General features: G+C 43.1%; 1 protein-coding gene across 1 annotated transcript; it reads left to right on the plus strand.

Annotated features, from left to right (window-relative positions):
• Positions 1–20250: 20250 nt before the first annotated feature.
• LOC138190298 (cytochrome c oxidase subunit 4 isoform 1, mitochondrial-like) lies at positions 20251–21701 on the plus strand. The gene is made up of 3 exons (XM_069136130.1): positions 20251–20484; positions 20806–20995; positions 21111–21701. The coding sequence occupies exons 1-3, from the start codon at positions 20251–20253 to the stop codon at positions 21266–21268; spliced, it is 582 nt and encodes a 193-aa protein (XP_068992231.1). The 3' UTR covers positions 21269–21701.
• The last annotated feature ends 242 nt before the right edge of the window (positions 21702–21943 follow it).

A 21943-nucleotide genomic window follows, 5' to 3' on the forward strand; every position in this document is an offset into this window, starting at 1 on the left:
AGATTTTTCGGTCAAAAAAAAAGGAAGGTTAACCCCTTTGTATTTTTGGCGAAAATTTTCGCGATTTTGAAAAGTGCTGGAATAAATTCTTTCTGGCACTAGTCCGACGTAATTTTGCGAGAGAAATCGATTGGGCGCAGTCCCAATAGGCTGCGATCAACGGATCAAAAGTTACAGCCAAAAAACGAGAACCTGTGTTTTCGACATTTTTCAGCTGGTGCTTTTTCGCTCGCCATTTCTCTCCTGTTGGTCCCACGCTCTTTCCGCTGCGTTTTCTGAGTTCCTAGGGGTCCAATTGGTCGGGAAAGGGCTATACAAATCAATTCCGAGACGGAAGATTTTTCGGTCAAAAAAAAAGGAAGGTTAACCCCTTTGTATTTTTAGCGAAAATTTTCGCGATTTTGAAAAGTGCTGGAATAAATTCTTTCCGGCACTAGTCCGACGTAATTTTGCGAGAGAAATCGATTGGGCGCAGTCCCAATAGGCTGCGATCAACAGATCAAAAGTTACAGCCAAAAAACGAGAACCTGTGTTTTCGACATTTTTCAGCTGGTGCTTTTTCGCTCGCCATTTCTCTCCTGTTGGTCCCACGCTCTTTTCGCTGCGTTTTCTGAGTTCCTGGGGGTCCAATTGGTCGGGAAAGGGCTATACAAATCAATTCCGAGACGGAAGATTTTTCGGTCAAAAAAAAAGGAAGATTAACCCCTTTGTATTTTTGGCGAAAATTTTTGCGATTTTGAAGAGTGCTGGAATAAATTCTTTCTGGCACTAGGCGGACGTAATTTCGCGAGAGAAGTCGATTGGGCGCAGTCCCAATAGGCTGCGATCAACGGATCAAAAGTTACAGCCAGAAAACGAGAACCCGTGTTTTCGACATTTTTCAGCTGGTGCTTTTTCGCTCGTCATTTCTCTCCTGTTGGTCCCACGCTCTTTTCGCTGCGTTTTCTAAGTTCCTGGGGGTCCAATTGGTCGGGAAAGGGCTATACAAATCAAGTCCGAGACGGAAGATTTTTCGGTCAAAAAAAAAGGAAGGTTAACCCCTTTGTATTTTTGGCGAAAATTTTCGCGATTTTGAAAAGTGCTGGAATAAATTCTCTCTGGCACTAGTCCGACGTAATTTTGCGAGAGAAATCGATTGGGCGCAGTCCCAATAGGCTGCGATCAACGGATCAAAAGTTACAGCCAAAAAACGAGAACCTGTGTTTTCGACATTTTTCAGCTGGTGCTTTTTCGCTCGCCATTTCTCTCCTGTTGGTCCCACGCTCTTTTCGCTGCGTTCTCTGAGTTCCTAGGGGTCCAATTGGTCGGGAAAGGGCTATACAAATCAATTCCGAGACGGAAGATTTTTCGGTCAAAAAAAAAGGAAGGTTAACCCCTTTGTATTTGTGGCAAAAATTTTCGCGATTTTGAAAAGTGCTGGAATAAATTCTTTCTGGCACTAGTCCGACGTAATTTTGCGAGAGAAATCGATTGGGCGCAGTCCCAATAGGCTGCGATCAACGGATCAAAAGTTACAGCCAAAAAACGAGAACCTGTGTTTTCGACATTTTTCAGCTGGTGCTTTTTCGCTCGCCATTTCTCTCCTGTTGGTCCCACGCTCTTTCCGCTGCGTTTTCTGAGTTCCTGGGGGTCCAATTGGTCGGGAAAGGGCTATACAAATCAATTCCGAGACGGAAGATTTTTCGGTCAAAAAAAAAGGAAGGTTAACCCCTTTGTATTTTTGGCGAAAATTTTCGCGATTTTGAAAAGTGCTGGAATAAATTCTTTCTGGCACTAGTCCGACGTAATTTTGCGAGAGAAATCGATTAGGCGCAGTCCCAATGGGCTGCGATCAACGGATCAAAAGTCACAGCCAAAAAACGAGAACCTGTGTTTTCGACATTTTTCAGCTGGTGCTTTTTCGCTCGCCATTTCTCTCCTGTTGGTCCCACGCTCTTTTCGCTGCGTTTTCTGAGTTTCTGGGGGTCCAATTGGTCGGGAAAGGGCTATACAAATCAATTCCGAGACGGAAGATTTTTCGGTCAAAAAAAAGGAAGGTTAACCCCTTTGTATTTTTGGCGAAAATTTTCGCGATTTTGAAAAGTGCTGGAATAAATTCTTTCTGGCACTAGTCCGACGTAATTTTGCGAGAGAAATCGATTGGGCGCAGTCCCAATGGGCTGCGATCAACGGATCAAAAGTTACAGCCAAAAAACGAGAACCTGTGTTTTCGACATTTTTCAGCTGGTGCTTTTTCGCTCGCCATTTCTCTCCTGTTGGTCCCACGCTCTTTTCGCTGCGTTTTCTGAGTTTCTGGGGGTCCAATTGGTCGGGAAAGGGCTACACAAATCAATTCCGAGACGGAAGATTTTTCGGTCAAAAAAAAAGGAAGGTTAACCCCTTTGTATTTTTGGCGAAAATTTTCGCGATTTTGAAGAGTGCTGGAATAAATTCTTTCTGGCACTAGGCGGACGTAATTTCGCGAGAGAAGTCGATTGGGCGCAGTCCCAATAGGCTGCGATCAACGGATCAAAAGTTACAGCCAGAAAACGAGAACCTGTGTTTTCGACATTTTTCAGCTGGTGCTTTTTCGCTCGCCATTTCTCTCCTGTTGGTCCCACGCTCTTTTCGCTGCGTTTTCTAAGTTCCTGGGGGTCCAATTGGTCGGGAAAGGGCTATACAAATCAATTCTGAGACGGAAGATTCTTCGGTCAAAAAAAAAGGAAGGTTAACCCCTTTGTATTTTTAGCGAAAATTTTCGCGATTTTGAAAAGTGCTGGAATAAATTCTTTCTGGCACTAGTCCGACGTAATTTTGCGAGAGAAATCGATTGGGCGCAGTCCCAATAGGCTGCGATCAACGGATCAAAAGTTACAGCCAAAAAACGAGAACCTGTGTTTTCGACATTTTTCAGCTGGTGCTTTTTCGCTCGCCATTTCTTTCCTGTTGGTCCCACGCTCTTTTCGCTGCGTTTTCTGAGTTCCTGGGGGTCCAATTGGTCGGGAAAGGGCTGTACAAATCAATTCCGAGACGGAAGATTTTTCGGTCAAAAAAAAAGGAAGGTTAACCCCTTTGTATTTTTGGCGAAAATTTTCGCGATTTTGAAAAGTGCTGGAATAAATTCTTTCTGGCACTAGTCCGACGTAATTTTGCGAGAGAAATCGATTGGGCGCAGTCCCAATAGGCTGCGATCAACGGATCAAAAGTTACAGCCAAAAAACGAGAACCTGTGTTTTCGACATTTTTCAGCTGGTGCTTTTTCGCTCGCCATTTCTCTCCTGTTGGTCCCACGCTCTTTCCGCTGCGTTTTCTGAGTTCCTGGGGGTCCAATTGGTCGGGAAAGGGCTATACAAATCAATTCCGAGACGGAAGATTTTTCGGTCAAAAAAAAAGGAAGGTTAACCCCTTTGTATTTTTGGCGAAAATTTTCGCGATTTTGAAAAGTGCTGGAATAAATTCTTTCTGGCACTAGTCCGACGTAATTTTGCGAGAGAAATCGATTAGGCGCAGTCCCAATGGGCTGCGATCAACGGATCAAAAGTCACAGCCAAAAAACGAGAACCTGTGTTTTCGACATTTTTCAGCTGGTGCTTTTTCGCTCGCCATTTCTCTCCTGTTGGTCCCACGCTCTTTTCGCTGCGTTTTCTGAGTTTCTGGGGGTCCAATTGGTCGGGAAAGGGCTATACAAATCAATTCCGAGACGGAAGATTTTTCGGTCAAAAAAAAGGAAGGTTAACCCCTTTGTATTTTTGGCGAAAATTTTCGCGATTTTGAAAAGTGCTGGAATAAATTCTTTCTGGCACTAGTCCGACGTAATTTTGCGAGAGAAATCGATTGGGCGCAGTCCCAATGGGCTGCGATCAACGGATCAAAAGTTACAGCCAAAAAACGAGAACCTGTGTTTTCGACATTTTTCAGCTGGTGCTTTTTCGCTCGCCATTTCTCTCCTGTTGGTCCCACGCTCTTTTCGCTGCGTTTTCTGAGTTTCTGGGGGTCCAATTGGTCGGGAAAGGGCTACACAAATCAATTCCGAGACGGAAGATTTTTCGGTCAAAAAAAAAGGAAGGTTAACCCCTTTGTATTTTTGGCGAAAATTTTCGCGATTTTGAAGAGTGCTGGAATAAATTCTTTCTGGCACTAGGCGGACGTAATTTCGCGAGAGAAGTCGATTGGGCGCAGTCCCAATAGGCTGCGATCAACGGATCAAAAGTTACAGCCAGAAAACGAGAACCTGTGTTTTCGACATTTTTCAGCTGGTGCTTTTTCGCTCGCCATTTCTCTCCTGTTGGTCCCACGCTCTTTTCGCTGCGTTTTCTAAGTTCCTGGGGGTCCAATTGGTCGGGAAAGGGCTATACAAATCAATTCTGAGACGGAAGATTCTTCGGTCAAAAAAAAAGGAAGGTTAACCCCTTTGTATTTTTAGCGAAAATTTTCGCGATTTTGAAAAGTGCTGGAATAAATTCTTTCTGGCACTAGTCCGACGTAATTTTGCGAGAGAAATCGATTGGGCGCAGTCCCAATAGGCTGCGATCAACGGATCAAAAGTTACAGCCAAAAAACGAGAACCTGTGTTTTCGACATTTTTCAGCTGGTGCTTTTTCGCTCGCCATTTCTTTCCTGTTGGTCCCACGCTCTTTTCGCTGCGTTTTCTGAGTTCCTGGGGGTCCAATTGGTCGGGAAAGGGCTGTACAAATCAATTCCGAGACGGAAGATTTTTCGGTCAAAAAAAAAGGAAGGTTAACCCCTTTGTATTTTTGGCGAAAATTTTCGCGATTTTGAAAAGTGCTGGAATAAATTCTTTCTGGCACCAGTCCGACGTAATTTTGCGAGAGAAATCGATTGGGCGCAGTCTCAATTGGCTGCGATCAACGGATCAAAAGTTACAGCCAAAAAACGAGAACCTGTGTTTTCGACATTTTTCAGCTGGTGCTTTTTCGCTCGCCATTTCTCTCCTGTTGGTCCCACGCTCTTTTCGCTGCGTTCTCTGAGTTCCTAGGGGTCCAATTGGTCGGGAAAGGGCTTTACAAATCAATTCCGAGACGGAAGATTTTTCGGTCAAAAAAAAAGGAAGGTTAACTTTGTATTTTTGGCAAAAATTTTTGCGATTCTGAAAAGTGCTGGAATAAATTCTTTCTGGCACTAGTCCGACGTAATTTTGCGAGAGAAATCGATTGGGCGCAGTCCCAATGGGCTGCGATCAACGGATCAAAAGTCACAGCCAAAAAACGAGAACCTGTGCTTTCGACATTTTTCAGCTGGTGCTTTTTCGCTCGCCATTTCTCTCCTGTTGGTCCCACGCTCTTTTCGCTGCGTTTTCTGAGTTCCTGGGGGTCCAATTGGTCGGGAAAGTGCTATACAAATCAATTCCGAGACGGAAGATTTTTCGGTCAAAAAAAAGGAAGGTTAACCCCTTTGTATTTTTGGCGAAAATTTTCGCGATTTTGAAAAGTGCTGGAATAAATTCTTTCTGGCACTAGTCCGACGTAATTTTGCGAGAGAAATCGATTGGGCGCAGTCCCAATGGGCTGCGATCAACGGATCAAAAGTTACAGCCAAAAAACGAGAACCTGTGTTTTCGACATTTTTCAGCTGGTGCTTTTTCGCTCGCCATTTCTCTCCTGTTGGTCCCACGCTCTTTTCGCTGCGTTTTCTGAGTTTCTGGGGGTCCAATTGGTCGGGAAAGGGCTATACAAATCAATTCCGAGACATAAGATTTTTCGGTCAAAAAAAAGGAAGGTTAACCCCTTTGTATTTTTGGCGAAAATTTTCGCGATTTTGAAAAGTGCTGGAATAAATTCTTTCTGGCACTAGTCCGACGTAATTTTGCGAGAGAAATCGATTGGGCGCAGTCCCAATGGGCTGCGATCAACGGATCAAAAGTTACAGCCAGAAAACGAGAACCTGTGTTTTCGACATTTTTCAGCTGGTGCTTTTTCGCTCGCCATTTCTCTCCTGTTGGTCCCACGCTCTTTTCGCTGCGTTTTCTAAGTTCCTGGGGGTCCAATTGGTCGGGAAAGGGCTATACAAATCAATTCCGAGACGGAAGATTTTTCGGTCAAAAAAAAAGGAAGGTTAACCCCTTTGTATTTTTAGCGAAAATTTTCGCGATTTTGAAAAGTGCTGGAATAAATTCTTTCTGGCACTAGTCCAAAGTAATTTTGCGAGAGAAATCGATTGGGCGCAGTCCCAATAGGCTGCGATCAACGGATCAAAAGTTACAGCCAAAAAACGAGAACCTGTGTTTTCGACATTTTTCAGCTGGTGCTTTTTCGCTCGCCATTTCTCTCCTGTTGGTCCCACGCTCTTTTCGCTGCGTTTTCTGAGTTCCTAGGGGTCCAATTGGTCGGGAAAGGGCTATACAAATCAATTCCGAGACGGAAGATTTTTCGGTCAAAAAAAAAGGAAGGTTAACCCCTTTGTATTTTTGGCGAAAATTTTCGCGATTTTGAAGAGTGCTGGAATAAATTCTTTCTGGCACTAGGCGGACGTAATTTCGCGAGAGAAGTCGATTGGGCGCAGTCCCAATAGGCTGCGATCAACGGATCAAAAGTTACAGCCAAAAAACGAGAACCTGTGTTTTCGACATTTTTCAGCTGGTGCTTTTTCGCTCGCCATTTCTCTCCTGTTGGTCCCACGCTCTTTTCGCTGCGTTTTCTAAGTTCCTGGGGGTCCAATTGGTCGGGAAAGGGCTATACAAATCAATTCCGAGACGGAAGATTTTTCGGTCAAAAAAAAAGGAAGGTTAACCCCTTTGTATTTTTGGCGAAAATTTTCGCGATTTTGAAAAGTGCTGGAATAAATTCTTTCTGGCACTAGTCCGACGTAATTTTGCGAGAGAAATCGATTGGGCGCAGTCCCAATAGGCTGCAATCAACGGATCAAAAGTTACAGCCAAAAAACGAGAACCTGTGTTTTCGACATTTTTCAGCTGGTGCTTTTTCGCTCGCCATTTCTCTTCTGTTGGTCCCACGCTCTTTTCGCTGCGTTTTCTGAGTTCCAAGGGGTCCAACTGGTCGGGAAAGGGCTATACAAATCAATTCCGAGACGGAAGATTTTTCGGTCAAAAAAAAAGGAAGGTTAACCCCTTTGTATTTTTGGCGAAAATTTTCGCGAATCTGAAGAGAGCTGGAATCAATTCTTTCTGGCACTAGGCGGACGTAATTTCAAGAGAGAAGTCGATTGGGCGCAGTCCCAATAGGCTGCGATCAACGGATCAAAAGTTACAGCCAGAAAACGAGAACCCGTGTTTTCGACATTTTTCAGCTGGTGCTTTTTCGCTCGCCATTTCTCTCCTGTTGGTCCAACGCTCTTTTCGCTAAGTTTTCTGAGTTCCTGGGGGTCCAATTGGTCGGGATAGGGCTATGCAAATCAATTCCGAGACGGAAGATTTTTCGGTCAAAAAAAAAGGAAGGTTAACCCCTTTGTATTTTTGGCGAAAATTTTCGCGATTTTGAAAAGTGCTGGAATAAATTCTTTCTGGCACTAGTCCGACGTAATTTTGCGAGAGAAATCGATTGGGCGCAGTCCCAATGGGCTGCGATCAACGGATCAAAAGTTACAGCCAAAAAACGAGAACCTGTGTTTTCGACATTTTTCAGCTGGTGCTTTTTCGCTCGCCATTTCTCTCCTGTTGGTCCCACGCTCTTTTCGCTGCGTTTTCTGAGTTTCTGGGGGTCCAATTGGTCGGGAAAGGGCTGTACAAATCAATTCCGAGACGGAAGATTTTTCGGTCAAAAAAAAAGGAAGGTTAACCCCTTTGTATTTTTGGCGAAAATTTTCGCGATTTTGAAGAGTGCTGGAATAAATTCTTTCTGGCACTAGGCGGACGTAATTTCGCGAGAGAAGTCGATTGAGCGCAGTCCCAATAGGCTGCGATCAACGGATCAAAAGTTACAGCCAGAAAACGAGAACCTGTGTTTTCGACATTTTTCAGCTGGTGCTTTTTCGCTCGCCATTTCTCTCCTGTTGGTCCCACGCTCTTTTCGCTGCGTTTTCTAAGTTCCTGGGGGTCCAATTGGTCGGGAAAGGGCTATACAAATCAATTCCGAGACGGAAGATTTTTCGGTCAAAAAAAAAGGAAGATTAACCCCTTTGTATTTTTGGCGAAAATTTTTGCGATTTTGAAGAGTGCTGGAATAAATTCTTTCTGGCACTAGGCGGACGTAATTTCGCGAGAGAAGTCGATTGGGCGCAGTCCCAATAGGCTGCGATCAACGGATCAAAAGTTACAGCCAGAAAACGAGAACCCGTGTTTTCGACATTTTTCAGCTGGTGCTTTTTCGCTCGTCATTTCTCTCCTGTTGGTCCCACGCTCTTTTCGCTGCGTTTTCTAAGTTCCTGGGGGTCCAATTGGTCGGGAAAGGGCTATACAAATCAATTCCGAGACGGAAGATTTTTCGGTCAAAAAAAAAGGAAGGTTAACCCCTTTGTATTTTTGGCGAAAATTTTCGCGATTTTGAAAAGTGCTGGAATAAATTCTCTCTGGCACTAGTCCGACGTAATTTTGCGAGAGAAATCGATTGGGCGCAGTCCCAATAGGCTGCGATCAACGGATCAAAAGTTACAGCCAAAAAACGAGAACCTGTGTTTTCGACATTTTTCAGCTGGTGCTTTTTCGCTCGCCATTTCTCTCCTGTTGGTCCCACGCTCTTTCCGCTGCGTTTTCTGAGTTCCTGGGGGTCCAATTGGTCGGGAAAGGGCTATACAAATCAATTCCGAGACGGAAGATTTTTCGGTCAAAAAAAAAGGAAGGTTAACCCCTTTGTATTTTTGGCGAAAATTTTCGCGATTTTGAAAAGTGCTGGAATAAATTCTTTCTGGCACTAGTCCGACGTAATTTTGCGAGAGAAATCGATTAGGCGCAGTCCCAATGGGCTGCGATCAACGGATCAAAAGTTACAGCCAGAAAACGAGAACCCGTGTTTTCGACATTTTTCAGCTGGTGCTTTTTCGCTCGTCATTTCTCTCCTGTTGGTCCCACGCTCTTTTCGCTGCGTTTTCTAAGTTCCTGGGGGTCCAATTGGTCGGGAAAGGGCTATACAAATCAATTCCGAGACGGAAGATTTTTCGGTCAAAAAAAAAGGAAGGTTAACCCCTTTGTATTTTTGGCGAAAATTTTCGCGATTTTGAAAAGTGCTGGAATAAATTCTCTCTGGCACTAGTCCGACGTAATTTTGCGAGAGAAATCGATTGGGCGCAGTCCCAATAGGCTGCGATCAACGGATCAAAAGTTACAGCCAAAAAACGAGAACCTGTGTTTTCGACATTTTTCAGCTGGTGCTTTTTCGCTCGCCATTTCTCTCCTGTTGGTCCCACGCTCTTTTCGCTGCGTTTTCTGAGTTTCTGGGGGTCCAATTGGTCGGGAAAGGGCTATACAAATCAATTCCGAGACGGAAGATTTTTCGGTCAAAAAAAAGGAAGGTTAACCCCTTTGTATTTTTGGCGAAAATTTTCGCGATTTTGAAAAGTGCTGGAATAAATTCTTTCTGGCACTAGTCCGACGTAATTTTGCGAGAGAAATCGATTGGGCGCAGTCCCAATGGGCTGCGATCAACGGATCAAAAGTTACAGCCAAAAAACGAGAACCTGTGTTTTCGACATTTTTCAGCTGGTGCTTTTTCGCTCGCCATTTCTCTCCTGTTGGTCCCACGCTCTTTTCGCTGCGTTTTCTGAGTTTCTGGGGGTCCAATTGGTCGGGAAAGGGCTACACAAATCAATTCCGAGACGGAAGATTTTTCGGTCAAAAAAAAAGGAAGGTTAACCCCTTTGTATTTTTGGCGAAAATTTTCGCGATTTTGAAGAGTGCTGGAATAAATTCTTTCTGGCACTAGGCGGACGTAATTTCGCGAGAGAAGTCGATTGGGCGCAGTCCCAATAGGCTGCGATCAACGGATCAAAAGTTACAGCCAGAAAACGAGAACCTGTGTTTTCGACATTTTTCAGCTGGTGCTTTTTCGCTCGCCATTTCTCTCCTGTTGGTCCCACGCTCTTTTCGCTGCGTTTTCTAAGTTCCTGGGGGTCCAATTGGTCGGGAAAGGGCTATACAAATCAATTCTGAGACGGAAGATTCTTCGGTCAAAAAAAAAGGAAGGTTAACCCCTTTGTATTTTTAGCGAAAATTTTCGCGATTTTGAAAAGTGCTGGAATAAATTCTTTCTGGCACTAGTCCGACGTAATTTTGCGAGAGAAATCGATTGGGCGCAGTCCCAATAGGCTGCGATCAACGGATCAAAAGTTACAGCCAAAAAACGAGAACCTGTGTTTTCGACATTTTTCAGCTGGTGCTTTTTCGCTCGCCATTTCTTTCCTGTTAGTCCCACGCTCTTTTCGCTGCGTTTTCTGAGTTCCTGGGGGTCCAATTGGTCGGGAAAGGGCTGTACAAATCAATTCCGAGACGGAAGATTTTTCGGTCAAAAAAAAAGGAAGGTTAACCCCTTTGTATTTTTGGCGAAAATTTTCGCGATTTTGAAAAGTGCTGGAATAAATTCTTTTTGGCACCAGTCCGACGTAATTTTGCGAGAGAAATCGATTGGGCGCAGTCTCAATAGGCTGCGATCAACGGATCAAAAGTTACAGCCAAAAAACGAGAACCTGTGTTTTCGACATTTTTCAGCTGGTGCTTTTTCGCTCGCCATTTCTCTCCTGTTGGTCCCACGCTCTTTTCGCTGCGTTCTCTGAGTTCCTAGGGGTCCAATTGGTCGGGAAAGGGCTTTACAAATCAATTCCGAGACGGAAGATTTTTCGGTCAAAAAAAAAGGAAGGTTAACTTTGTATTTTTGGCAAAAATTTTTGCGATTCTGAAAAGTGCTGGAATAAATTCTTTCTGGCACTAGTCCGACGTAATTTTGCGAGAGAAATCGATTGGGCGCAGTCCCAATGGGCTGCGATCAACGGATCAAAAGTCACAGCCAAAAAACGAGAACCTGTGCTTTCGACATTTTTCAGCTGGTGCTTTTTCGCTCGCCATTTCTCTCCTGTTGGTCCCACGCTCTTTTCGCTGCGTTTTCTGAGTTCCTGGGGGTCCAATTGGTCGGGAAAGTGCTATACAAATCAATTCCGAGACGGAAGATTTTTCGGTCAAAAAAAAGGAAGGTTAACCCCTTTGTATTTTTGGCGAAAATTTTCGCGATTTTGAAAAGTGCTGGAATAAATTCTTTCTGGCACTAGTCCGACGTAATTTTGCGAGAGAAATCGATTGGGCGCAGTCCCAATGGGCTGCGATCAACGGATCAAAAGTTACAGCCAAAAAACGAGAACCTGTGTTTTCGACATTTTTCAGCTGGTGCTTTTTCGCTCGCCATTTCTCTCCTGTTGGTCCCACGCTCTTTTCGCTGCGTTTTCTGAGTTTCTGGGGGTCCAATTGGTCGGGAAAGGGCTATACAAATCAATTCCGAGACATAAGATTTTTCGGTCAAAAAAAAGGAAGGTTAACCCCTTTGTATTTTTGGCGAAAATTTTCGCGATTTTGAAAAGTGCTGGAATAAATTCTTTCTGGCACTAGTCCGACGTAATTTTGCGAGAGAAATCGATTGGGCGCAGTCCCAATGGGCTGCGATCAACGGATCAAAAGTTACAGCCAGAAAACGAGAACCTGTGTTTTCGACATTTTTCAGCTGGTGCTTTTTCGCTCGCCATTTCTCTCCTGTTGGTCCCACGCTCTTTTCGCTGCGTTTTCTAAGTTCCTGGGGGTCCAATTGGTCGGGAAAGGGCTATACAAATCAATTCCGAGACGGAAGATTTTTCGGTCAAAAAAAAAGGAAGGTTAACCCCTTTGTATTTTTAGCGAAAATTTTCGCGATTTTGAAAAGTGCTGGAATAAATTCTTTCTGGCACTAGTCCAAAGTAATTTTGCGAGAGAAATCGATTGGGCGCAGTCCCAATAGGCTGCGATCAACGGATCAAAAGTTACAGCCAAAAAACGAGAACCTGTGTTTTCGACATTTTTCAGCTGGTGCTTTTTCGCTCGCCATTTCTCTCCTGTTGGTCCCACGCTCTTTTCGCTGCGTTTTCTGAGTTCCTAGGGGTCCAATTGGTCGGGAAAGGGCTATACAAATCAATTCCGAGACGGAAGATTTTTCGGTCAAAAAAAAAGGAAGGTTAACCCCTTTGTATTTTTGGCGAAAATTTTCGCGATTTTGAAGAGTGCTGGAATAAATTCTTTCTGGCACTAGGCGGACGTAATTTCGCGAGAGAAGTCGATTGGGCGCAGTCCCAATAGGCTGCGATCAACGGATCAAAAGTTACAGCCAAAAAACGAGAACCTGTGTTTTCGACATTTTTCAGCTGGTGCTTTTTCGCTCGCCATTTCTCTCCTGTTGGTCCCACGCTCTTTTCGCTGCGTTTTCTAAGTTCCTGGGGGTCCAATTGGTCGGGAAAGGGCTATACAAATCAATTCCGAGACGGAAGATTTTTCGGTCAAAAAAAAAGGAAGGTTAACCCCTTTGTATTTTTGGCGAAAATTTTCGCGATTTTGAAAAGTGCTGGAATAAATTCTTTCTGGCACTAGTCCGACGTAATTTTGCGAGAGAAATCGATTGGGCGCAGTCCCAATAGGCTGCAATCAACGGATCAAAAGTTACAGCCAAAAAACGAGAACCTGTGTTTTCGACATTTTTCAGCTGGTGCTTTTTCGCTCGCCATTTCTCTTCTGTTGGTCCCACGCTCTTTTCGCTGCGTTTTCTGAGTTCCAAGGGGTCCAACTGGTCGGGAAAGGGCTATACAAATCAATTCCGAGACGGAAGATTTTTCGGTCAAAAAAAAAGGAAGGTTAACCCCTTTGTATTTTTGGCGAAAATTTTCGCGAATCTGAAGAGAGCTGGAATCAATTCTTTCTGGCACTAGGCGGACGTAATTTCAAGAGAGAAGTCGATTGGGCGCAGTCCCAATAGGCTGCGATCAACGGATCAAAAGTTACAGCCAGAAAACGAGAACCCGTGTTTTCGACATTTTTCAGCTGGTGCTTTTTCGCTCGCCATTTCTCTCCTGTTGGTCCAACGCTCTTTTCGCTGCGTTTTCTGAGTTCCTGGGGGTCCAATTGGTCGGGAAAGTGCTATACAAATCAATTCCGAGACGGAAGATTTTTCGGTCAAAAAAAAAGGAAGGTTAACCCCTTTGTATTTTTGGCGATAATTTTCGCGATTTTGAAAAGTGCTGGAATAAATTCTTTCTGGCACTAGTCCAAAGTAATTTTGCGAGAGAAATCGATTGGGCGCAGTCCCAATAGGCTGCGATCAACGGATCAAAAGTTACAGCCAAAAAACGAGAACCTGTGTTTTCGACATTTTTCAGCTGGTGCTTTTTCGCTCGCCATTTCTCTCCTGTTGGTCCCACGCTCTTTTCGCTGCGTTTTCTGAGTTTCTGGGGGTCCAATTGGTCGGGAAAGGGCTATACAAATCAATTCCGAGACGGAAGATTTTTCGGTCAAAAAAAAAGGAAGGTTAACCCCTTTGTATTTTTGGCGAAAATTTTCGCGATTTTGAAAAGTGCTGGAATAAATTCTTTCTGGCACTAGTACGACGTAATTTTGCGAAAGAAATCGATTGGGCGCAGTCCCAATAGGCTGCGATCAACGGATCAAAAGTTACAGCCAAAAAACAAGAACCTGTGTTTTCGACATTTTTCAGCTGGTGCTTTTTCGCTCGCCATTTCCCTCCTGTTGGTCCCACGCTCTTTTTGCTGCGTTTTCTGAGTTCCTGGGGGTCCAATTGGTCGGGAAAGGGCTATACAAATCAATTCCGAGACGGAAGATTTTTCGGTCAAGAAAAAAGGAAGGTTAACCCCTTTGTATTTTTGGCGAAAATTTTCGCGATTTTGAAAGGTGCTGGAATAAATTCTTTCTGGCACTAGTCCGACGTAATTTTGCGAGAGAAATCGATTGGGCGCAGTCCCAATGGGCTGCGATCAACGGATCAAAAGTTACAGCCAAAACACGAGAACCCGTGTTTTCGACATTTTTCAGCTGGTGCTTTTTCGCTCGCCATTTCTCTCCTGTTGGTCCCACGCTCTTTTCGCTGCGTTTTCTGAGTTCCTGGGGGTCCAATCGGTCGGGAAAGGGCTATACAAATCAATTCCGAGACGGAAGATTTTTCGGTCAAAAAAAAAGGAAGGTTAACCCCTTTGTATTTTTGGCGAAAATTTTCGCGATTTTGAAAAGTGCTGGAATAAATTCTTCCTGGCACTAGTCCGACGTAATTTTGCGAGAGAAATCGATTGGGCGCAGTCCCAATAGGCTGCGATCAACGGATCAAAAGTTACAGCCAAAAAACGAGAACCTGTGTTTTCGACATTTTTCAGCTGGTGCTTTTTCGCTCGCCATTTCTCTCCTGTTGGTCCCACGCTCTTTTCGCTGCGTTTTCTGAGTTTCTGGGGGTCCAATTGGTCGGGAAAGGGCTATACAAATCAATTCCGAGACGGAAGATTTTTCGGTCAAAAAAAAGGAAGGTTAACCCCTTTGTATTTTTGGCGAAAATTTTCGCGATTTTGAAAAGTGCTGGAATAAATTCTTTCTGGCACTAGTCCGACGTAATTTTGCGAGAGAAATCGATTGGGCGCAGTCCCAATGGGCTGCGATCAACGGATCAAAAGTTACAGCCAAAAAACGAGAACCTGTGTTTTCGACATTTTTCAGCTGGTGCTTTTTCGCTCGCCATTTCTCTCCTGTTGGTCCCACGCTCTTTTCGCTGCGTTTTCTGAGTTTCTGGGGGTCCAATTGGTCGGGAAAGGGCTACACAAATCAATTCCGAGACGGAAGATTTTTCGGTCAAAAAAAAAGGAAGGTTAACCCCTTTGTATTTTTGGCGAAAATTTTCGCGATTTTGAAGAGTGCTGGAATAAATTCTTTCTGGCACTAGGCGGACGTAATTTCGCGAGAGAAGTCGATTGGGCGCAGTCCCAATAGGCTGCGATCAACGGATCAAAAGTTACAGCCAGAAAACGAGAACCTGTGTTTTCGACATTTTTCAGCTGGTGCTTTTTCGCTCGCCATTTCTCTCCTGTTGGTCCCACGCTCTTTTCGCTGCGTTTTCTAAGTTCCTGGGGGTCCAATTGGTCGGGAAAGGGCTATACAAATCAATTCTGAGACGGAAGATTCTTCGGTCAAAAAAAAAGGAAGGTTAACCCCTTTGTATTTTTAGCGAAAATTTTCGCGATTTTGAAAAGTGCTGGAATAAATTCTTTCTGGCACTAGTCCGACGTAATTTTGCGAGAGAAATCGATTGGGCGCAGTCCCAATAGGCTGCGATCAACGGATCAAAAGTTCCAGCCAAAAAACGAGAACCTGTGTTTTCGACATTTTTCAGCTGGTGCTTTTTCGCTCGCCATTTCTTTCCTGTTGGTCCCACGCTCTTTTCGCTGCGTTTTCTGAGTTCCTGGGGGTCCAATTGGTCGGGAAAGGGCTGTACAAATCAATTCCGAGACGGAAGATTTTTCGGTCAAAAAAAAAGGAAGGTTAACCCCTTTGTATTTTTGGCGAAAATTTTCGCGATTTTGAAAAGTGCTGGAATAAATTCTTTCTGGCACCAGTCCGACGTAATTTTGCGAGAGAAATCGATTGGGCGCAGTCTCAATAGGCTGCGATCAACGGATCAAAAGTTACAGCCAAAAAACGAGAACCTGTGTTTTCGACATTTTTCAGCTGGTGCTTTTTCGCTCGCCATTTCTCTCCTGTTGGTCCCACGCTCTTTTCGCTGCGTTCTCTGAGTTCCTAGGGGTCCAATTGGTCGGGAAAGGGCTTTACAAATCAATTCCGAGACGGAAGATTTTTCGGTCAAAAAAAAAGGAAGGTTAACTTTGTATTTTTGGCAAAAATTTTTGCGATTCTGAAAAGTGCTGGAATAAATTCTTTCTGGCACTAGTCCGACGTAATTTTGCGAGAGAAATCGATTGGGCGCAGTCCCAATGGGCTGCGATCAACGGATCAAAAGTCACAGCCAAAAAACGAGAACCTGTGCTTTCGACATTTTTCAGCTGGTGCTTTTTCGCTCGCCATTTCTCTCCTGTTGGTCCCACGCTCTTTTCGCTGCGTTTTCTGAGTTCCTGGGGGTCCAATTGGTCGGGAAAGTGCTATACAAATCAATTCCGAGACGGAAGATTTTTCGGTCAAAAAAAAGGAAGGTTAACCCCTTTGTATTTTTGGCGAAAATTTTCGCGATTTTGAAAAGTGCTGGAATAAATTCTTTCTGGCACTAGTCCGACGCAATTTTGCGAGAGAAATCGATTGGGCGCAGTCCCAATGGGCTGCGATCAACGGATCAAAAGTTACAGCCAAAAAACGAGAACCTGTGTTTTCGACATTTTTCAGCTGGTGCTTTTTCGCTCGCCATTTCTCTCCTGTTGGTCCCACGCTCTTTTCGCTGCGTTTTCTGAGTTTCTGGGGGTCCAATTGGTCGGGAAAGGGCTATACAAATCAATTCCGAGACATAAGATTTTTCGGTCAAGAAAAAGGAAGGTTAACCCCTTTGTATTTTTGGCGAAAATTTTCGCGATTTTGAAAAGTGCTGGAATAAATTCTTTCTGGCACTAGTCCGACGTAATTTTGCGAGAGAAATCGATTGGGCGCAGTCCCAATGGGCTGCGATCAACGGATCAAAAGTTACAGCCAGAAAACGAGAACCTGTGTTTTCGACATTTTTCAGCTGGTGCTTTTTCGCTCGCCATTTCTCTCCTGTTGGTCCCACGCTCTTTTCGCTGCGTTTTCTAAGTTCCTGGGGGTCCAATTGGTCGGGAAAGGGCTATACAAATCAATTCCGAGACGGAAGATTTTTCGGTCAAAAAAAAAGGAAGGTTAACCCCTTTGTATTTTTGGCGAAAATTTTCGCGATTTTGAAAAGTGCTGGAATAAATTCTTTCTGGCACTAGTCCGACGTAATTTTGCGAGAGAAATCGATTGGGCGCAGTCCCAATAGGCTGCAATCAACGGATCAAAAGTTACAGCCAAAAAACGAGAACCTGTGTTTTCGACATTTTTCAGCTGGTGCTTTTTCGCTCGCCATTTCTCTTCTGTTGGTCCCACGCTCTTTTCGCTGCGTTTTCTGAGTTCCAAGGGGTCCAACTGGTCGGGAAAGGGCTATACAAATCAATTCCGAGACGGAAGATTTTTCGGTCAAAAAAAAAGGAAGGTTAACCCCTTTGTATTTTTGGCGAAAATTTTCGCGAATCTGAAGAGAGCTGGAATCAATTCTTTCTGGCACTAGGCGGACGTAATTTCAAGAGAGAAGTCGATTGGGCGCAGTCCCAATAGGCTGCGATCAACGGATCAAAAGTTACAGCCAGAAAACGAGAACCCGTGTTTTCGACATTTTTCAGCTGGTGCTTTTTCGCTCGCCATTTCTCTCCTGTTGGTCCAACGCTCTTTTCGCTGCGTTTTCTGAGTTCCTGGGGGTCCAATTGGTCGGGAAAGTGCTATACAAATCAATTCCGAGACGGAAGATTTTTCGGTCAAAAAAAAAGGAAGTTTAACCCCTTTGTATTTTTGGCGATAATTTTCGCGATTTTGAAAAGTGCTGGAATAAATTCTTTCTGGCACTAGTCCAAAGTAATTTTGCGAGAGAAATCGATTGGGCGCAGTCCCAATAGGCTGCGATCAACGGATCAAAAGTTACAGCCAAAAAACGAGAACCTGTGTTTTCGACATTTTTCAGCTGGTGCTTTTTCGCTCGCCATTTCTCTCCTGTTGGTCCCACGCTCTTTTCGCTGCGTTTTCTGAGTTTCTGGGGGTCCAATTGGTCGGGAAAGGGCTATACAAATCAATTCCGAGACGGAAGATTTTTCGGTCAAAAAAAAAGGAAGGTTAACCCCTTTGTATTTTTGGCGAAAATTTTCGCGATTTTGAAAAGTGCTGGAATAAATTCTTTCTGGCACTAGTACGACGTAATTTTGCGAAAGAAATCGATTGGGCGCAGTCCCAATAGGCTGCGATCAACGGATCAAAAGTTACAGCCAAAAAACAAGAACCTGTGTTTTCGACATTTTTCAGCTGGTGCTTTTTCGCTCGCCATTTCCCTCCTGTTGGTCCCACGCTCTTTTTGCTGCGTTTTCTGAGTTCCTGGGGGTCCAATTGGTCGGGAAAGGGCTATACAAATCAATTCCGAGACGGAAGATTTTTCGGTCAAGAAAAAAGGAAGGTTAACCCCTTTGTATTTTTGGCGAAAATTTTCGCGATTTTGAAAGGTGCTGGAATAAATTCTTTCTGGCACTAGTCCGACGTAATTTTGCGAGAGAAATCGATTGGGCGCAGTCCCAATAGGCTGCGATCAACGGATCAAAAGTTACAGCCAAAACACGAGAACCTGTGTTTTCGACATTTTTCAGCTGGTGCTTTTTCGCTCGCCATTTCTCTCCTGTTGGTCCCACGCTCTTTTCGCTGCGTTTTCTGAGTTCCTGGGGGTCCAATCGGTCGGGAAAGGGCTATACAAATCAATTCCGAGACGGAAGATTTTTCGGTCAAAAAAAAAGGAAGGTTAACCCCTTTGTATTTTTGGCGAAAATTTTCGCGATTTTGAAAAGTGCTGGAATAAATTCTTCCTGGCACTAGTCCGACGTAATTTTGCGAGAGAAATCGATTGGGCGCAGTCCCAATGGGCTGCGATCAACGGATCAAAAGTTACAGCCAAAAAACGAGAACCTACGTTTTCGACATTTTTCAGGTGGTGCTTTTTCGCTCGCCATTTCTCTCCTGTTGGTCCCACGCTCTTTTCGCTGCGTTTTCTGAGTTGCTGTGGGTCCAATTAGTCGGGAAAGGGTCGTCCAAATCTAATCTAAGACCCAAAATTTTCGGTCGAAAAATGAAGAACAAGTAAGGCTAACCCCTTTGTATTTTTGGCGAAAATTTTCGCGATTTCGAAAAGTGCTGGAATAAATTAATTGTGGCACTATTCGGAAGTAATTTAGCGAGAGAAATCGATTGGGCGCAGTTCCAATACGCTGCGATCAACGCATCAAAAGTTACAGGTAAAAACGTGAACCTGCGTTTTTATCTTAAACAGCGTTTCCATTCTATGCCTACGAAAATTCAAGATTGAGAGAGTAAACGATAAGTCCTCGCAATAATTATGAATAGTAATCTTATCGAGTACATCGAGCGCGTGTCGAATAGAATCCCATATCGAAATGAATAATCCATCTATTTTCATATTATAGACGTATTATTGTAGATAATCTAGTTTGTCTCCCGAAAAATTATAAAATTCACAGTATGCATCACGTATGAATCGTAAATGGATCATACGTATTAATATAGTACATGGACCGCATGTACATGGATACTTTTTGGTGTCTGCATCATTATTACAACTGATCTCTCATTATTTTCCGAACTACGTATACATTCTTCTTTCGAGTACCTATACTTCAATTAAATCACTGTTTTGCTACAAATTTCGGAAGTAATTTGTTCTTATTAATTTATTGTATCGCCGGCCTGGGCTTACGATTGCGAAGACTGTGTTACTCGGAAGATGAATGCAGCCAGCATCATGTCGAAATCGGTAACTCTCTGATGTTCTTCAATAAGATCTCAACTCTACCGTTGCAACATCTCAGGGGGTGAAAGCGCACGACGATTTTCGGTTGTCACACCAAAGCCTTTTAGGGGAACTGTCGTTATATTCCTCAGTCAACGGCACTGAGTTCACTTCACATTCTTTCATTTCTACTCTTTACTTCTTCCAGTCACGAGTACACTATCAAAAGATTGAACAAAAGTTTGCATTTGCGTTTGGTTCAGATAATGATTTTATTGTTTTAGATACAAATAAGTATAGTTGATACATTTCGGCGACTGAAGTGTTACATGACCAAAATACGCAGGTGTATTTGACTGTTGAATGCATGTGTGTATTCAAAATAGTTATTCTCTCTACCGTATTCTCCACGCTGTATGTCATTAACATGATAAAATAAAAACCGAACTTCCTGTACGAAGTTTTCCATACAATCACCGTTTCTTAAATTACCCAAAATGCACTTTCAATCCCCAGACCTCAATACATGTGTATGTTCCGGATTATCCGAATTACGTGAAGTGTCTCTTCCTCCCTATTTATTTGTTTTGAAATTCATACAACTTCAGTACACTTTGTTATTTGACGTTATTATTCCGCTGTCAATTTCCAATTGATATCGACCTTATGTTATGACAAGACTGCAGTTTCTGTGAGTATTCTTCCAGATCTTGTGTCGCCAATACCAAACCCCTTGAAATTACTTATGAAATTCGTTATTTTTACCTATGATGACAATTCAATTGACACAGATAGAAGGGAGCCTGATGAAGCAATGCTGACAATGAGGTGCCGACTACTGAATCCTGTGTCTGATGGTTTTCTTCTGTTAGGCCGCCGAAGTGAAATCTTACAAGCACATGTACCGAAAGCCACAATATACAACAAATCTAGAATTGGCAACCGAGAAGTGGTTGGATTCGGATTTAACGGCGATTATTCGTACATTGATCGTACAGACTTTCCATTTCCTGCAATACGTTTCAAAAAATCAACTCCCGATGTTTTGGTAACTGTTTCACTTTGCGGTAAAACTGTACAATTTTGTACTAAATCTAAATACAATATCGTACTCTGACGACGAATGGGTATTCGGATTCATGAACTCCATTTTCGCAGATTTTGAATCGAACCGTTACATAAACAATCGTATGTTAGAAAATAATTTTTTTTCTCCCTCTTATTTTAATAACACACCTTTCGTAGATAGATTCGTGAATTTATAATTTCGTTAACTGCATCGGCAATCTTTCGTACGTGAAGTTGACCTAATAAGGCAATACACTGATTTATTTAGGACTCTATTGTGCATATCTATGTTTTGTTCAAGGCGTTAAGAGAAAAAGAGCGCGGTGATTGGCGAAAATTATCTATAGAAGAGAAGAAAAGTTTATACAGAATAAGTTTTTGTCAGACATTCGCAGAAATGAACGCACCGGACGGAGAATTAGGGGGAATTATTGGTTGGTCTCTGTTCTTCATCTCAATCTCATTGTGGGTGCACGCGTTGATCGTATCCAGTAAGTTTTTTTAATAGTATTAAAAAATGGAGTCGCCACAGGAAAACTTTCCGGGGGCGAAATTATTACGGGGTAAAATATTAATTGCAAAACTCTGTGTATTCTCAAACTTTAGCCTACGATTCTGCACCGACCTCTTTCAGTCCTGAAGCTAGAATAGCTCAGTATCTTCGTCAGGAGGGTATTAACAATCAGCCAATAAGCGGTAATTACAAACCACCTGGCGTTGATGAGTGGCTAAAGGCCAACAAGGCCCAAGATATGGAGGAATGACCGGAATGAGCAGGAGGAATGAAATAGAACGAATCTGGGTCTACAGTGATAGCATAATTATTGCCATAAATAGACAGTATCTCATTTTTAACGATATAAATTTAACCATTAGTACATAGTGCCGACCGTTAGTATCGAATGAATATACTGCTTCCCCAATAATTTTGAGTTTATATTTATACTTAAATTATTGATCTAGTATAATGTCTATGGTAATGTGAATGTAAAACTAATTTCGCACGAAAGAATAAATAAGAAAATAAAATAAATATACTTGAATATAAATAAAATGAGAGGTTTGATCTGCTGTCACTCAAAAACTGCTACTTGTGAGAACTGTGCGTAAGTTTTGATAAGACCAACATAAACTGCATATTTATCAATCCGCGGAATCAATAAATTTTAACGTTTTTTTTTTAAATACTCATAACACGAAAAATGTTCAATAACGAGTGAAATATTGTATAATTCATGGTTTTACAAATATCACAATTCATATAATTTTGTAAAATTACCGAGCTACAATAAAAAGATGAGTTTCTATCTTTTGCAGAATAAACTAATTCCCAGAGGTTCATGGAAATAAGAATTAAACGGATGTATCTATATTGTTGTATATTGATGTATCTATCTATATAGTTGATACAAATATTGGCTGTAGCGATTATTGCAGAG

The sequence above is a fragment of the Neodiprion pinetum genome, chromosome 5, assembly GCF_021155775.2.
Source record: "Neodiprion pinetum isolate iyNeoPine1 chromosome 5, iyNeoPine1.2, whole genome shotgun sequence".
NCBI classification, from domain to species: Eukaryota; Metazoa; Arthropoda; class Insecta; order Hymenoptera; family Diprionidae; genus Neodiprion; species Neodiprion pinetum.